This window comes from Lineus longissimus, chromosome 2, assembly GCF_910592395.1.
Source record: "Lineus longissimus chromosome 2, tnLinLong1.2, whole genome shotgun sequence".
Classification (NCBI taxonomy): domain Eukaryota; kingdom Metazoa; phylum Nemertea; class Pilidiophora; order Heteronemertea; family Lineidae; genus Lineus; species Lineus longissimus.
The window spans coordinates 20,660,137-20,675,138 of NC_088309.1; the positions used below are offsets into that span (position 1 = coordinate 20,660,137).

Here is a 15,002-nt window from a genome sequence, read left to right on the forward strand (position 1 = left end):
AGTAGCCAACAACTCCAGACATGCTTGACATAAATTCCACTTACTTCATATAACACCACTCTAAGAACTTTTTCGATCCGGTAAGGCGGACATCGACCTGCCTCACTCAATAGCGGATTCTTCTTCAAGTTTTGCGAGTGGTTCAGGTATGAAACTGGATGACATCTTCGTGGACCGTATTGGGGACTGGGGCAGGTTTCAAACTTTGGCTGTGTTTTTTACTTCATTATCTAGCCTGCCAATGGCACTGCACACAGTATCGTTAATTTTCATCGGAGGAAGCGAACAGAGCTACTGGTGTGCCCTGCCTACAAATGAATTCGACAACTTTTCACACGAAGCCTTAAAGGACGTTTTCATTCCCAGTAAGCTTGGTGCTGATGGTGTTAAAGTATATAGCAAATGTGAGATATACAATCTGGACAATAATTCACGTCAAGATATTTCTGAGGCAATAACTGCTGAGGCTATACTGAAATTGAATTCGACATTCTATGCGAGTGGTGTAAGCGACAATCAGACGACCGCAACAAGACGCTGCAACGCCTGGCAGTACGGAGAGGATGGAAGATACAAAACATCTCTTCTAACCCAGGTATCGAGACTTGCTTCGTCGGTTTCAGTTGTCTTGAACTAGATTTGGTGGCTTCCGGTGTCCGGTCACGTGTTTTTCCACAAAGATGTGTAACCTCGAGCCAAGTGAAAAACCAGGAATACCAGAGCGCTCAGTATTAGCAGTGCATGCACTGAGTGCACTGAATATGTATGGCTCGCCTTGGGTAAAACAACGAGGCGGATAGGGTCGAGATACCTGGACTATAGGTCGGTTGACGCCAGAGTACAGTTGTCCAAAGTCACGTTATTCCCAAGCGGCTGTGGCCTTAAGTATCCTGAAATACGTAATCTTATGACAATTTTTCCAAGTCAGGCATTAGGCACCACCATTTTGTCCATAACTCGAACATGAAATTCCAAAGCAATTATTAGAATTCTTCAAAAACAGCGTGAAAACCTATTCAAGAGTGAGAACCTGTTCTTTGTTTTCCAGAGAAGCAGCCTTCTATGTTTTAAAATGGGCATTCACTTGATTAAGGAATTCTAATTGCTTTAGGATGTCAAGTTCTTGCCAAAAAGATGGTGCCTCATGGTCAACCCTTAACGCTATGTCAGTGACGTTCTATGTTTTGAACACGCGGGCCTGCAATATTGTTTCTCTCATTTTTAGTATGGCCTTTACTGCGAGCGAGAATGGCTTCTTCCGCTATCTCAGACACTTTTTATGGCCGGGTGGATGGCGGGTAACATTGTATTTGGTTCTTTGGCAGACAGGTAAGTGTAAATCAATGGCATATATTAGGCCTATTGAATATAAAACCTTAAAGGCATGACTTGGTGAGTTGTGTGATATGGTATGCGCTCAGTACTTCATTCTCAGTGAACTTCCAGAGGAATTCCTTCCACAGCCTCCTCTCGTACCTCAGAAAGAATCCATGCCTGCTTCACATATCGCACGCCCCTGTTATACGGTGCACCTCACCCATATAATTCTACCTTATACCATGAAGCTGACATTTGTGATCACGAGGCTTTTAATCTAAAAATTATTAGAGGCACAAAAATCGCAGTATCAAATTTAATAAAATATAAATAAAAATGAGAATACTATATTTACGCAGGTTAAGAATATTCATCCATTCACTCCTGCATGTCTCTTGTTGCCCTATGTGAGTACAATATCCTTGGGACATATTTTGCCTTCTTGTCAGCATCAATTCACCAGCGCCCTCGATCTCGCATGCTACTTTCGGTGGAAGAAGCCTCTGACTGTAGCTAGACTCCCGGGGCAGTCCACTGCGTCATCTTAATTGGATCTCCTTAGGGTGAGGGACGAGGCCGGTCCATTGCGTCCGGAGTGTAACTGCAGCTGCTGGCCAAGAAGGCTGCAGACAAAAAAAATGTACAGCAATGATTATGACATACATACATGTTTTATTATTCAGATATGGCCGAATGAAAGTTATACCACTGGGCTTTCTTGTCAACACAGCTATAGGAATTGCGATGCCGTTCATACCAAACTACTTTGTGTACATCTTTTTCCGCTTCCTGATCGGTGTCACCTCTGGAGGTCCATACACTGTGCTGTATGTATTAGGTAAGTTGCATCTGTTATTCAACGGGTACGCGTCACCTGATGACAAAATGGTTTATATTATCAGAGTCTTTCAAATAAATATTTGAAAGACTCTGATATTATAGACTCTCTGTAGTTCATATTGTATATACTTTGTAATATATACGATACATAAGATGTCAAAAGCAACCTTCATCACACTGCTTTAAAATGGCACAGACATAAGCTTAGGATTTCATTAAACCGAGGAGTGCTAATTACATGTATATAGCTACATGTGTAATAGACCTCTGCCTTTTCAGATGGACGGTTCTTTCAAGTTATGGTAGCCTACAGTATACAATGTAGTCTGTTGCTGTCGTATAAGGCCAATGGTCGACCCGTCAATTGTTGGCGCGGTGATGTCGGGCATAGGTTGTTATCATATCCATGAACGGTATTTTCCTAAACTAGTCATGCATATAGAGCACCCTTCTAATTATTTCAGCTTTGGAATTGTGCGGAAAGAAGTACAGGATTTGTGTATCCTCGTGTATCAGTGCTGGTTTCAATATTTCCCTGTGTTTAATGGCGGGAATCGGTTACGCAATGGCACCAGTCAACCACATTACCATGCAGCTGATTATAGGATCGATTCCTTTTATCATTGTCTTTTATCACTGGTAAGTTCAATCTACATGTAGGCCTCCAGATTGGCAAAGCTACTGGGTTAAGCCCGCAGCACACTAGCCGCCAACTTTGGCGTTCACTGGCATTTTTTGCCGCAAGAGTCCTGAACGCCTAAAAAATCCCTAGTCTGCTACGAACGGCGTCGGCGAACGCGACTTGCCGCGACTTGCCGCAACTAAACGCCAAATATCTTACATGTTTGATTTTTGACGCGTGTCGCCGCGTTTGAACGCAAGAACAAGCCAGGTGTGCTACGGATGGCCGCCTGACTTGGCGTCGGCGGCGAGGCTATGGCCAATCAGCTTTCGTCTTGATGTCACATGATTTCAAAAGGGCAGCCTAAAGTGGCGGAAAAGACGCTACTGGACGCCGATTCTGGGCAGGTGTGCTCTGACCGAGATCCACTGGCCGCCAACTTTGGCGTCGAGAGGCGTCAGCTGAACGCTTCTTGTCGCCCAAGTTGGCGGCTAGTGTGCTGCGGGCTTTAGACCGCCAATTTTTTTCAACGAAATCTAATCGCTGAGTCAATTTAGCAAAAGAAATGTTCACGAGTAGCATCCAGGGCCCAGTCTCCCGCAATGAGTTACTAGTGAGTTGCCTGTACCTTTCAAAATTATCTTAAAAGGGTGTGCCTCCCAGACGGGATTGTAAGGTATACTTTTGTGTTGTTTTTACTTTAGGATTTTCCATGAATCACCGAGATGGCTTGTCTCGATGCATCGATACGAAGGAGCCAAAGTAATCGTTAAAAAGATCGCCAAGTTTAACAAACGTCCGAAGTCAAAATATGAAGATGACATGTTATTCGAAGAAGAGAGTGCTGAACTGTCCTGCGACAAGAGTGCCTCGCTGGAAAAATTGTCCGAGAAAAAATATACCGCCCTTGACCTGTTCCGTACGCCCAACATTCGTAGGATTACCATAGCTACTTACGTCCAATGGTAAGAACTCAAACAAGACCAGACTGTTATCAAGAGCAACATTACTCGTAGTTTCCATTACGGTCGAAAAACATACGTATTCAAGTGACATCGGTGGATGTTCCCATATTTCAGTGTTTCCAGTGTCGACGTCGTACAATGCGACACATATTGCTGGTCTGTGATGTTAATCGCACGTGCATAAACGAAATGAATTGGTTATCAATGCGACGTACGATAAGATATCAAGTAACGAGTTTGATACAGTTTTGCCCGCACAGTACACGATATATGTATATCACGTTATCGCACACCCCAATAACACTGTCGCAAGTCTCCGCTATGATAATCGCTTGTCTGTAGATCCCGCAGCGCTTTGAACTTGTATTGCAAAATATTTTTTTGCAGGTTTTCATGTGCATTCGTCTGGTACGGAATGATATTCGCAGGCGGATCCCTGGGTGCCAATGTCTACATCAATTTGTGTATTAGTGGCATCGTTGGAATCGTCGGTAATATCCTGTGCGTGCCGTTACTGAACTTCTTCGGTAGGAGGCCAACAACAGTGACGTTTATGACCCTGATGGCTCTAAGTTTGTTGGCTTCAATTCCTCTGGTGGGAAACCCAGGTAACGTAGTGTATATCAATCCATTGGAACTAAATGTTAAGAGATTGAGAGAATCCGGGCATTTTGTGTACTTTGCCGTGTATATGATGCGGGTTTCAGAAAATGACTAGTCTTCTCATTAAAATTTTATTGTGTGCCAATTTCCTACTATCACGTAACACCCTACATGTACATTTAGCATCTATATCGAAATTGTACAAGTGATATGCTAAATAGGATTGCTGCAAAAGAGACCCCTCCATTTCCGAGATATAATTTGGCCCCTACTGCCAGTACATGTCTATACATATTTTAACTAACTTATAATCTGTTCCTTTTTTTCGAAGAATTTGAGACCGCCTTGATAGCTGTTGTGTTCGTGGGCAAGCTTTGCACTGTCATCGCGTTCGACACAATCTGGCTCCATTCTACCGAGGTGTTTCCAACGTGTATTAGAGCTGTTGGAGTGAGCACAGGTTGTCTCATGGCCCGACTTGGAGCACTGATATCACCTCTCGTTGCAAAATTGGTAAATCAATATTAATTAAGATGTATTGCAAAGGTGCAAAGTTCGAAACCAGATTCGTGCGACGAGCATGGTCTCATACCAGCCGAACGCACAGGTCACGGTGCTTATTCTACGAAATCCTTGATACATCAGTTCAGTGTCTCGCAAGCGAGGGGAGGCGGCGAAGAACGGTCGGATGACCGTAGCTTTTCAATTCCACTAACCTTCAGCGCATTAAAAGTTGGTCAGTCAAATGAATTCCAAGACCAAATAAGTATCCTTTTTAAGGAACATTTTGATATTGTTTACAGCAACGGGAAGAGTGTTGAATCATCATTTAAGACAGGCTTAATAGTGAATCATTGAGAATGAAGGAATATTCCTGTGGATCAGTATCGCATGAGATTCCATTGCCCCATCTCTTATGTATTCGTTTGTCACGTGTTCATTCTCGTCTTGCAGGCTACAATACAAACATCCTTGCCTCTCATAGTTTTTGCCACCGTCGCTGTCCTCGCCACCTTTTGTTGCATTCAGCTTCCGGAAACAAATAAGCGCCGTCTACCGGAGACAATTGAAGAGGGAGAGGAATTTGCAAAGTAAGTAGTATTTAAAGCATCACTGGTGAGACTAACTCAGCTTTCATTCATGTAAATGTAACGTTAATTGTTTTTATTGCACGTATCGATTTATCATTTGAAATACATTCAGCGTAACATGTAGCTGAATGACATCCGGGCGGGGAGGAAGGGGTATCCCCTCCACATTGCCGACAGAATCGTCTTTGGGAGCAGGCCCGGCTGTCAGCGAGCATTTAAAAAGAACATTTTTCATCTTTTTCGGAGGAAAAGGTGTAGATTTACAAATACTGTAATATCGATTAACTATTTAACACCAGATCGTTTTTCGATTTGATTTATTTTCTCACACTGGCACATTTATTTTCTGCTCTGTTTCAAGGTTTTCCTTGTCATGTCGAAAGCCATGCAAGAAGAAAATGCGGTTAAATAAGCCCGACCCTACCCTCCATTCCGTGTAAAGAGGGAACTCTTTTAGATGCATAAAGGCATGCAGTACGGTCAAGTTGGGGAAGCTTTAATAAGACGTCAGTGCTGAGATTCATTGTACCCGTATGTAATGTAGGAAAAATAAAGAAGAATATCGAATCGACTAAAAAATATAGGAATCTGGAGGAGATCATAGTTTGCGAAGCCTGTTTTACCGATGTAGAGGTTTGAGACCAGAAACTAATCGTTTGTTTTTTACAGAAATACTTTCGCACGTGTAGTGTACATTGTTCCGGTTTCAAATGTTTAACACAAGAATTCATATTGAATTCTTGACGCAAGGGCCCAAAGCGCCGCGTAGCGGCAAAAAAGCGAAGCTGGCGAAACATTTATAACGGGTCACCATCACTTATTATTGGACTTATAGCGCATTTACGGGGTTGCAACTATTTTGCTTTATAGTGTCACCAGGAAAGAAAAGCATGCGACCTAACGCCGATCTATTTGTATAAAGTGATAATTGGAAGGTATATAGTAGGAAATATCAATAAAATAATCATTGCATGTCGTCTTTTGAGGGCATTTCTGATCGTAAAAAATATATGTGTACGTCACCGGAGTCTCTGCAATGATAATTTTATCACAGCAGTCTCGCGCAAGTAGAAGTTCTTTACCTATTAGTTCTTCACTTATTAGTCTCAACGTCTGGCGCAAAGCCAGACGTTTTCCATTACGATTTCACTACGATGTTTGACCAGAAGGAGCAGTGCGCGAGATATGCTAATGAGCAGACCTCCCTCGCTTGAGTTTCGGAAGAATGTTCCATATCGCGCTAAGCTGACAGGCGTGCATTGGGCTGGTACAGGTTGGAACTGAACATTGAATATGCTGGTGGTGACGCTTTCTGATGAGAAGTTGGTCGTGACTGATGCAGTATCCTTGGACTTGTCCACAGCATCGTTCAATCATTGCTCTCGGAGCTGCCTTGATTCTGTACTTACCCAAATACTGAGACCAAATGCCTGTTGACTGTGCTTTAAGAGAGACTGGCGCCATGCCTAGTCTCTCTTAAACTTAAAGCACAGTCAACAGACACCAACCCCCTCAGACTCAGAAACCACAAACGCCCAACCCTTCCTGCTACCTTAATACTTCTGGATATCACTTTATAAATGATTTTTGAAAATGCTGATCCAGGGCCAATGGCTAGAAATAAATGTCCCTCATGCAAACAAGACCCACATCAGCATGTTCAGAAAAGGGGATGAGAAAAATTAAATTGCATCGCAGCTATATTTCCTACTCTCATGGCATTGCCATTATGTTTATTATGCTCATTGAAATAAACTTCTGTGAAACTTAACTATATTTTTATCAGAGGTTTCGTGTGTTTTTTTTCTCAATTCTCCCTCTCTCTATATTACGGCACTTGACTGAAATATCCAATTACGTGTACCACCAATCACATTACCATTTGCAGTCGGTTTGAAGCACGTGTATAGTGTCTTTCAATCTCGTCTTATGGTAGCGTTTGCACTAGCAGAAATTTTGAACATTTGTTACTTTGCTCGAGGCCTGAGGTTTCATGTGTGTCCTCCTCCGCTTACCTATACATGCTTCCCGAAATTGGTGGCTTGCATTGGAACAAACTTTGTCCCCCTTGTCCGTCATTAAAGGCATTCAAGTGTGTTGGCCAACCATGACTATCTCCTTTGTCCCTCCACCATTAGACCTAGTTTCCCCTTATGACATCACTATTTCGGACACTCATCGCCCCATTTCTGGAAAGGTGTATATGACTGGTATAAGTGGAAGGGGACATAAATGGAGAAGGAGGCCTTTTCTCGCATATGGACCACTTCACCGAAGACTGTCGCGTAAGTTGTTGGTAATTTGCTATAATTTAAGTCTGCTTCTCATAGATAGAGTGGAGATATGGCAATCAGTGCCAAACCGTCCCATGTAAACTAGTACATATCGATAATACTAAAAACAGAGACTGAGATGTAGACCTTTATTCTGTGTTTCTGCATGGTGAACCCAATCAACAGTGGTCCAGCGTGAATGCGCAGGCTGTGGACAGTCAAAATTGTGTCATCACCCGTGGTGATGCTGGTCAAGCCTGAATATATTTTCCTATGTACGGTAGTTTTATTCCTACACAGGGTAGGATGTGAAAAAAAAATATCTGGGGATAAAATTACTGTTACACCTTCAGTAGGCCTACTTTGTGCAACACTCCAGTGAGGAAGTTGGCCGTCGATCGCTAGCTATAAAAGCAGAGTCTTTCAAATAAAATTTGAAAGACTCTGATTAAAGGATGCTTACATAGTTTCAAATTTACTGCCGGAACCGGTGTCACTGGAATGACCAAGTGAACATTAACCCGGGAAACGGATACCTGTTTTTTTTCAGTACATGTGTTATAAATAGGTTGTTGTTTAAGTTACACGAAGGCCAGCCACATCAACAGATGTCAATGTCAATGAAATGTAGTTATTTATTCATTAATTCATACACGTATTGAGTACAATGAATATTGAAAAAAACAGGTGTATAGAATTTCGTGTAACGTGCTTAAATACATTGGTGCGATGTGAAAAGTACAATAGGGTACAACGATTACACTATATTTTGATTACGGACAGGCCAGCCAGGTAATCACATAGATTATTATTTCATTTCGCTAGAATATACTGTAGTCTCTTCTGCCCCTCATCATTAACATCTCAAAGTATTTTCGCAATGTCATTAGTTTGGACCTCGTACATCTGTCTAATCTCGTCTGCCATGTTATGGTGTAACCAATGGACAGTCACACAGGTGCACAGAGGCATAGCGGACAGTCTGCCGTATATTTTTGCACTTTATAGAACAGTTTGAGCCAAGCGCTTGTAATCGCATCTTCCTATTCTGGTATACATGCTACACAACACAGCCCGTGCAATAATCTCCACAACTTAGGTAATTATGGTAGAAATACGTGTAAGTGCAAACTGTACCATCATTTAGCACAGAGCTACAAAAACACCGATTTATCTACATGATATTCAGGACAGCTTCATCAAAACCTATCAAGATGTGTGTTTAAGCTATCATCAAGTAATCCACGTCGATTACCATAGAACAGGAAATATTCGCGGTTGAATCTGCCCGTGCTTTCAATTTATTTGCTCTCGTCTGCTTGCAGTTTCGGTAATCATAGCGGACAGTGATTGCTCTCGTCTGCTTGCAGTTTCGGTAATCATAGCGGACAGTGATTGGCTGACACAATCCGAATCACCACACTGCCAATATAACACCAAGAGCGAAGGTGGACATTGACCTTCCACACTCTATAACGGATTCTTCTTCAAGTTTTGCGAGTGGTTCAGGTATGAAACTGGATGACATCTTCGTGGACCGTATCGGGGACTGGGGCAGGTTTCAAACGTTGGTTATGGTTCTTACTTCATTGTCTAGCCTGCCAATTGCACTGCACACAGTCTCGTTACTTTTCATCGGAGGCAGCGAACAGAGCTACTGGTGTGCCCTGCCTACAAATGAATTCGACAACTTTTCACACGAAGCCTTAAAGGACGTTTTCATTCCCAGTAAGCTTGGTGCTGATGGTGTTAAAGTATATAGCAAATGCGAGATATACAATCTGGATAATATTTCACGTCAAGATAATTCTGAGGCAATAACTACTGAGACTATACTGAAATTGAATTCGACATTCTATGCGAGTGGTGTAAGAGACAATCGGACGACCGCAACAAGACGCTGCAACGCCTGGCAGTACGGAGAGGATGGAAGATACAAAACATCTCTTCTAACCCAGGTATCGAGACTTGCTTAGTCGGTTGACGATATAGGACCCACTTCTTCAAAACAACAGAAATTTTCCCAAACGTCAATCTTAAGTATCGTTAAATACGTAATCTCTTTTAGTTAATCCTACATGTATGACAATTTTTCCAAGTCAGGCATTTGGCACCATCATTTTGGCCGTAAATAGAACTTGTGAAATCCAATTTCAAGGGTGAGAACCTGTTCTTTGTTTTCCAGAGAAGCAGCCTTCTATGTTTTAAAATGGGCATTCACTTGATTAAGGAATTCTGATTGCTTTAGGATGTCAAGTTCTTGCCAAAAAGATGGTGCCTCATGGTCAACCCTTAACGCTAAGTCAGTGACGTTCTTTGTTTTGAACACGCGGTCCTGCAATATTGTTTCTCTCATTTTTAGTATGGCCTTTACTGCGAGCGAGAATGGCTTCTTCCGCTATCTCAGACACTTTTTATGGCCGGGTGGATGGCGGGTAACATTGTATTTGGTTCTTTGGCAGACAGGTAAGTGTAAATCAATGGCATATATTAGGCCTATTGAATATAAAACCTTAAAGGCATGACTTGGTGAGTTGTGTGATATGGTATGCGCTCAGTACTTCATTTTCAGTGAACTTCCAGAGGAATTCCTTCCACAGCCTCCTCTCGTACCTCAGAAAGAATCCATGCCTGCTTCACATATCGCGGCACGCCCCTGTTATACGGTGCACCTCACCCATATAATTCTACCTTATACCATGAAGCTGACATTTGTGATCACGAGGCTTTTAATCTAAAAAGTATTAGAGGCACAAAAATCGTAGTATCAAATTTAATAAAATATCAATATAAATGAGAATACTATATTTACGCAGGTTAAGAATATATTCATCCATTCACTCCTGCATGTCTCTTGTTGCCCTATGTGAGTACAATATCCTTGGGACATATTTTGCCTTCTTGTCAGCATCAATTCACCAGCGCCCTCGATCTCGCATGCTACTTTCGGTGGAAGAAGCCTCTGATTGTAGCTAGACTCCCGGGGCAATCCACTGCGTCATCTTAATTGGATCTCCTTAGGGTGAGGGACGAGGCCGGTCAATTGCGTCTGGAGTGTAACTGCAGCTGCTGGCCAAGAAGGCTGCGGACAAAAAAAATGTACAGCAATGATTATGACATATATACATGTATTATTATTCAGATATGGCCGAATGAAAGTTATACCACCGGGCTTTCTTGTCAACACAGCTATAGGAATTGCGATGCCGTTCATACCAAACTACTTTGTGTACATCTTTTTCCGCTTCCTGATCGGTGTCACCTCTGGAGGTCCATACACTGTGCTGTTTGTATTAGGTAAGTTGCATCTGTTATTCAACGGGTACGCGTTACCTGATGACAAAATGGTTTATATTATCAGAGTCTTTCAAATATTTGAAAGACTCTGATATTATAGACTCTCTGTAGTACATGTATATACTTTGTTATTTATACGATACATAAGATGTCAAAAGCAACCTTCATCACACTGCTTTAAAATGGCACAGACATAAGCTTAGGATTTCATTAAACCAAGGAGTGCTAATTACATGTATATAGCTACATGTGTAATAGACCTCTGCTTTTTCAGATGGACGGTTCTTTCGAGTTATGGTAGCCTATAGTATACAATGCAGTCTGTTGCTGCCGTATAAGGCCAATGGTCGACCCGTCAATTGTTGGCGCGGTGATGTCGGGCAGAGGTTGTTATCATATCCATGAATGGTATTTTCCTAAACTATATGAATCATGCATATAGAGCACCCTTCTAATTATTTCAGCTTTGGAATTGTGCGGAAAGAAGTACAGGATTTGTGCATCCTCGTGTATCAGTGCTGGTTTCAATATTTCCCTGTGTTTAATGGCGGGAATCGGTTACGCAATGGCACCAGTCAACCACATTACCATGCAGCTGATTATAGGATCGATTCCTTTTATTCTTGTCTTTTATCACTGGTAAGTTCAATCTACATGTAGGCCTCCTGATTGGCAAAGTTACTGGGTTAGACCGCCAATTTTTTTTCAACGAAATCTAATCACTGAGTCAATTTAGCAAAAGAAATCTTCATGAATAGCATCCAAGGCCCAGTCTCCCGCAATGAGTTACTAGTGTGTTATCTGTACCTTTCAACATTATCTTAAAAGGGTGTGCCTCTCAGACCGGATTGTAAGGTATACTTTTGTGTTGTTTTTACTTTAGGATTATCCCTGAATCACCGAGATGGCTTGTCTCGATGCATCGATACGAAGGAGCCAAAGTAATCGTTAAAAAGATCGCCAAGTTTAACAAACGTCCGAAGTCAAAATATGAAGATGACATGTTATTCGAAGAAGAGAGTGCTGAACTGTCCTGCGACAAGAGTGCCTCGCTGGAAAAATTGTCCGAGAAGAAATATACCGCCCTTGACCTGTTCCGTACGCCCAACATTCGTAGGATTACCATAGCTACTTACGTCCAATGGTAAGAACTCAAACAAGACCAGATAATGTTATCAAGAGCAACATTACTCGTAGTTTCCATTACGGTCGAAAAACATACGTATTCAAGTGACATCGGTGGGTGTTCCCATATTTCAGTGTTTCCAGTGTCGACGTCGTACAATGCGACACAGATTGCTGGTCTGTGTTGTTAATCGCACGTGCATAAACGAAATGAATTGGTTATCAATGCGACGTAGGATAAGATATCAAGTAACGAGTTTGATACAGTTTTGCCCGCACAGTAAACTATATATGTATATCTTGTTATCGCACACCCCAATAACACTGTCGCAAGTCTCCGCTATGATAATCGCTTGTCTGCAGATCCCGGAGCGCTTTGAACTTGTATTGCAAAATATTTTTTTGCAGGTTTTCATGTTCATTCGTCTGGTACGGAATGATATTCGCAGGCGGATCCCTGGGTGCCAATGTCTACATCAATTTGTGTATTAGTGGCATCGTTGGAATCGTCGGTAATATCCTGTGCGTTCCGTTACTGAACTTCTTCGGTAGGAGGCCAACAACAGTGACAGTTATGCTCCTGATGGCTCTAAATTTGTTGGCTTCAATTCCTTTGGTGGGAAACCCAGGTAAAGTAGTGTATATCAATCCATTGGAACTAAATGTTAAGAGATTGAGAGAATCCGGGCATTTTGTGTACTTTGTGTATATGATGCGGGTTTCAGAAAATGACTAGTCTTCTCATTAAAATTTTATTGTGTGCCAATTTCCTACTATCACGTAACACCCTACATGTACATTTAGTATCTATATCGAAATTGTACAAATGATATGCTAAATAGGATTGCTGCAAAAGGGACCCCTCCATTTCCGAGATATAATTTGGCCCCTACTGCCAGTACATGTCTATACATATTTTAACTAACTTATAATCTGTATCTTTTTTTTCGAAGAATTTGAGACCGCCTTGATAGCTGTTGTGTTCGTGGGCAAGCTTTGCAATGTCATCGCGTTCGACACAATCTGGCTCCATTCTACCGAGGTGTTTCCAACGTGTATTAGAGCTGTTGGAGTGAGCACAGGTTGTCTCATGGCCCGAGTTGGAGCACTGATATCACCTCTCGTTGCAAAATTGGTAAATCAATATTAATTAAGATGTATTGCAAAGGTGCAAAGTTCGAAACCAGATTCGTGCGACGAGCATGGTCTCATACCAGCCGAACGCACAGGTCATGGTGCTTATTCTACGAAATCCTTGATACATCAGTTCAGTGTCTCGCAAGCGAGGGGAGGCGGCGAAGAACGGTCGGATGACCGTAGCTTTTCAATTCCACTAACCTTCAGCGCATTAAAAGTTGGTCAGTCAAATGAATTCCAAGACCAAATAAGTATCCTTTTTAAGGAACATTTTGATATTGTTTACAGCAACGGGAAGAGTGCTGAATCATCATTTCAGACAGGCTTAATAGTGAATCATTGAGAATGAAGGAATATTCCTGTGGATCAGCATCGCATGAGATTCCATTGCCTCATCTCTTATGTATTCGTTTGTCACGTGTTCATTCTCGTCTTGCAGGCTACAATACAAACATCCCTGCCTCTCATAGTTTTTGCCACCGTTGCTGTCCTCGCCACCATCTGTTGCATTCAGCTTCCGGAAACAAATAAGCGCCGTCTACCGGAGACAATTGAAGAGGGAGAGGAATTTGCAAAGTAAGTAGTATTTACAGCATCACTGGTGAGACTAACTCAGCTTTCATTCATGTAAATGAAACGTTAATTGTTTTTATTGCACGTATCGATATATCATTCGAAATACATTCAGCGTAACATGTAGCTGAATGCCATCCGGGCTGGGAGGAAGAGGTATCCCCTCCACATTGCCGACAGAATCGTCTTTGGGAGTAGGCCCTGCTGTCAGCGAGCATTTAAAAAGAACATTTTTCATCTTTTTCGGAGGAAAAGGTGTAGATTTACAAATACTGTAATATCGATTAACTATTTAACACCAGATCGTTTTTCGATTTGATTTATTTTCTCACACTGGCACATTTATTTATTTCTCTACTTCAAGGTTTTCCCTGTCATGTCGAAAGCCATGCAAGAAGAAAATGCAATTGAATAAGCCCGACCCTACCCTCCATTCCGTGTAAAGAAGGAACCCTTTTGGATGCATAAGGGCATGCAGTACGGTCAAGTTGGGGAAGCTTTAATAAGACGTCAGTGCTGAGATTCATTGTACCCGTATGTAATGTAAGAAAAATAAAGAAGGAAATCGAATCGACTAAAATATAGGAATCTGGAGGAGATCACAGTTTGCGAAGCCTGTTTTACCGATGTAGAGGTTTGAGACCAGAAACATCTCGCATTGATTTTTTCCAGAAATACTTTCGCACGTGTATTTTACATCATTCAGGTTTCAAATGTTTTACAATGATACGTTGTATTCCTGTTCTAAGTGTTTAACACTTAACTGTTTTACTCCTGTTGTCAGGCTGTGTCCTTGTTATAAGTTCTTTTCATAGTCTAGATATAAATTATGTACTATATATTTTATCATATCAAGGACTTTTAGGAGATATATATATACATTACTTTATAAATGTTAACATATTCACCAGGTCGTTCGCCTAGCTCAGGCTGTTTTTTTGTCTGGATTACCTGTAATGCATAATACGTGGCGCGTATTATTTTACTAGCCAATTTTTGAAAATGCTGGCAAGAAACAAATGTCCCTCATGCAAACAAGACCCGAATCAGCATTTTCGGAAAAGGGGATGACAAAAAGTGCGCCGCAGCTATCTTTCCTACTCTCATGGCATTGCCATTATGTTTATTATGTTCATTAAAAGAAACTTCTGTGAAACTT

The 15,002-nt window shown here is 41.7% G+C and overlaps 2 protein-coding genes across 3 annotated transcripts; both read left to right on the top strand.

The window, feature by feature from the left end:
- The first annotated feature begins 30 nt into the window (after positions 1–30).
- Positions 31–7,214, top strand: LOC135482801 (organic cation transporter-like protein). Its single transcript, XM_064763194.1, has 9 exons — positions 31–595; positions 1,226–1,329; positions 2,001–2,155; positions 2,622–2,796; positions 3,484–3,744; positions 4,132–4,352; positions 4,679–4,860; positions 5,302–5,438; positions 5,800–7,214. Exons 1-9 carry the CDS (start codon positions 149–151, stop codon positions 5,876–5,878), a joined length of 1,761 nt encoding a protein of 586 aa, XP_064619264.1. The 5' UTR covers positions 31–148; the 3' UTR covers positions 5,879–7,214.
- A 1,212-nt stretch (positions 7,215–8,426) lies between these two features.
- On the top strand, positions 8,427–14,934 carry LOC135483750 (organic cation transporter protein-like). 2 transcript variants are annotated; one of them, XM_064764772.1, is made up of 10 exons: positions 8,427–8,503; positions 9,037–9,669; positions 10,074–10,177; positions 10,854–11,008; positions 11,473–11,647; positions 11,892–12,152; positions 12,542–12,762; positions 13,087–13,268; positions 13,710–13,846; positions 14,208–14,934. In XM_064764772.1, exons 2-10 carry the CDS (start codon positions 9,223–9,225, stop codon positions 14,284–14,286), a joined length of 1,761 nt encoding a protein of 586 aa, XP_064620842.1. In that variant the 5' UTR covers positions 8,427–8,503; positions 9,037–9,222; the 3' UTR covers positions 14,287–14,934. The 2 variants fall into 2 exon arrangements, with proteins under 2 accessions (XP_064620842.1, XP_064620843.1); XM_064764773.1 differs by lacking the exon at positions 8,427–8,503 and adding an exon at positions 8,780–8,810.
- Positions 14,935–15,002: the final 68 nt, after the last annotated feature.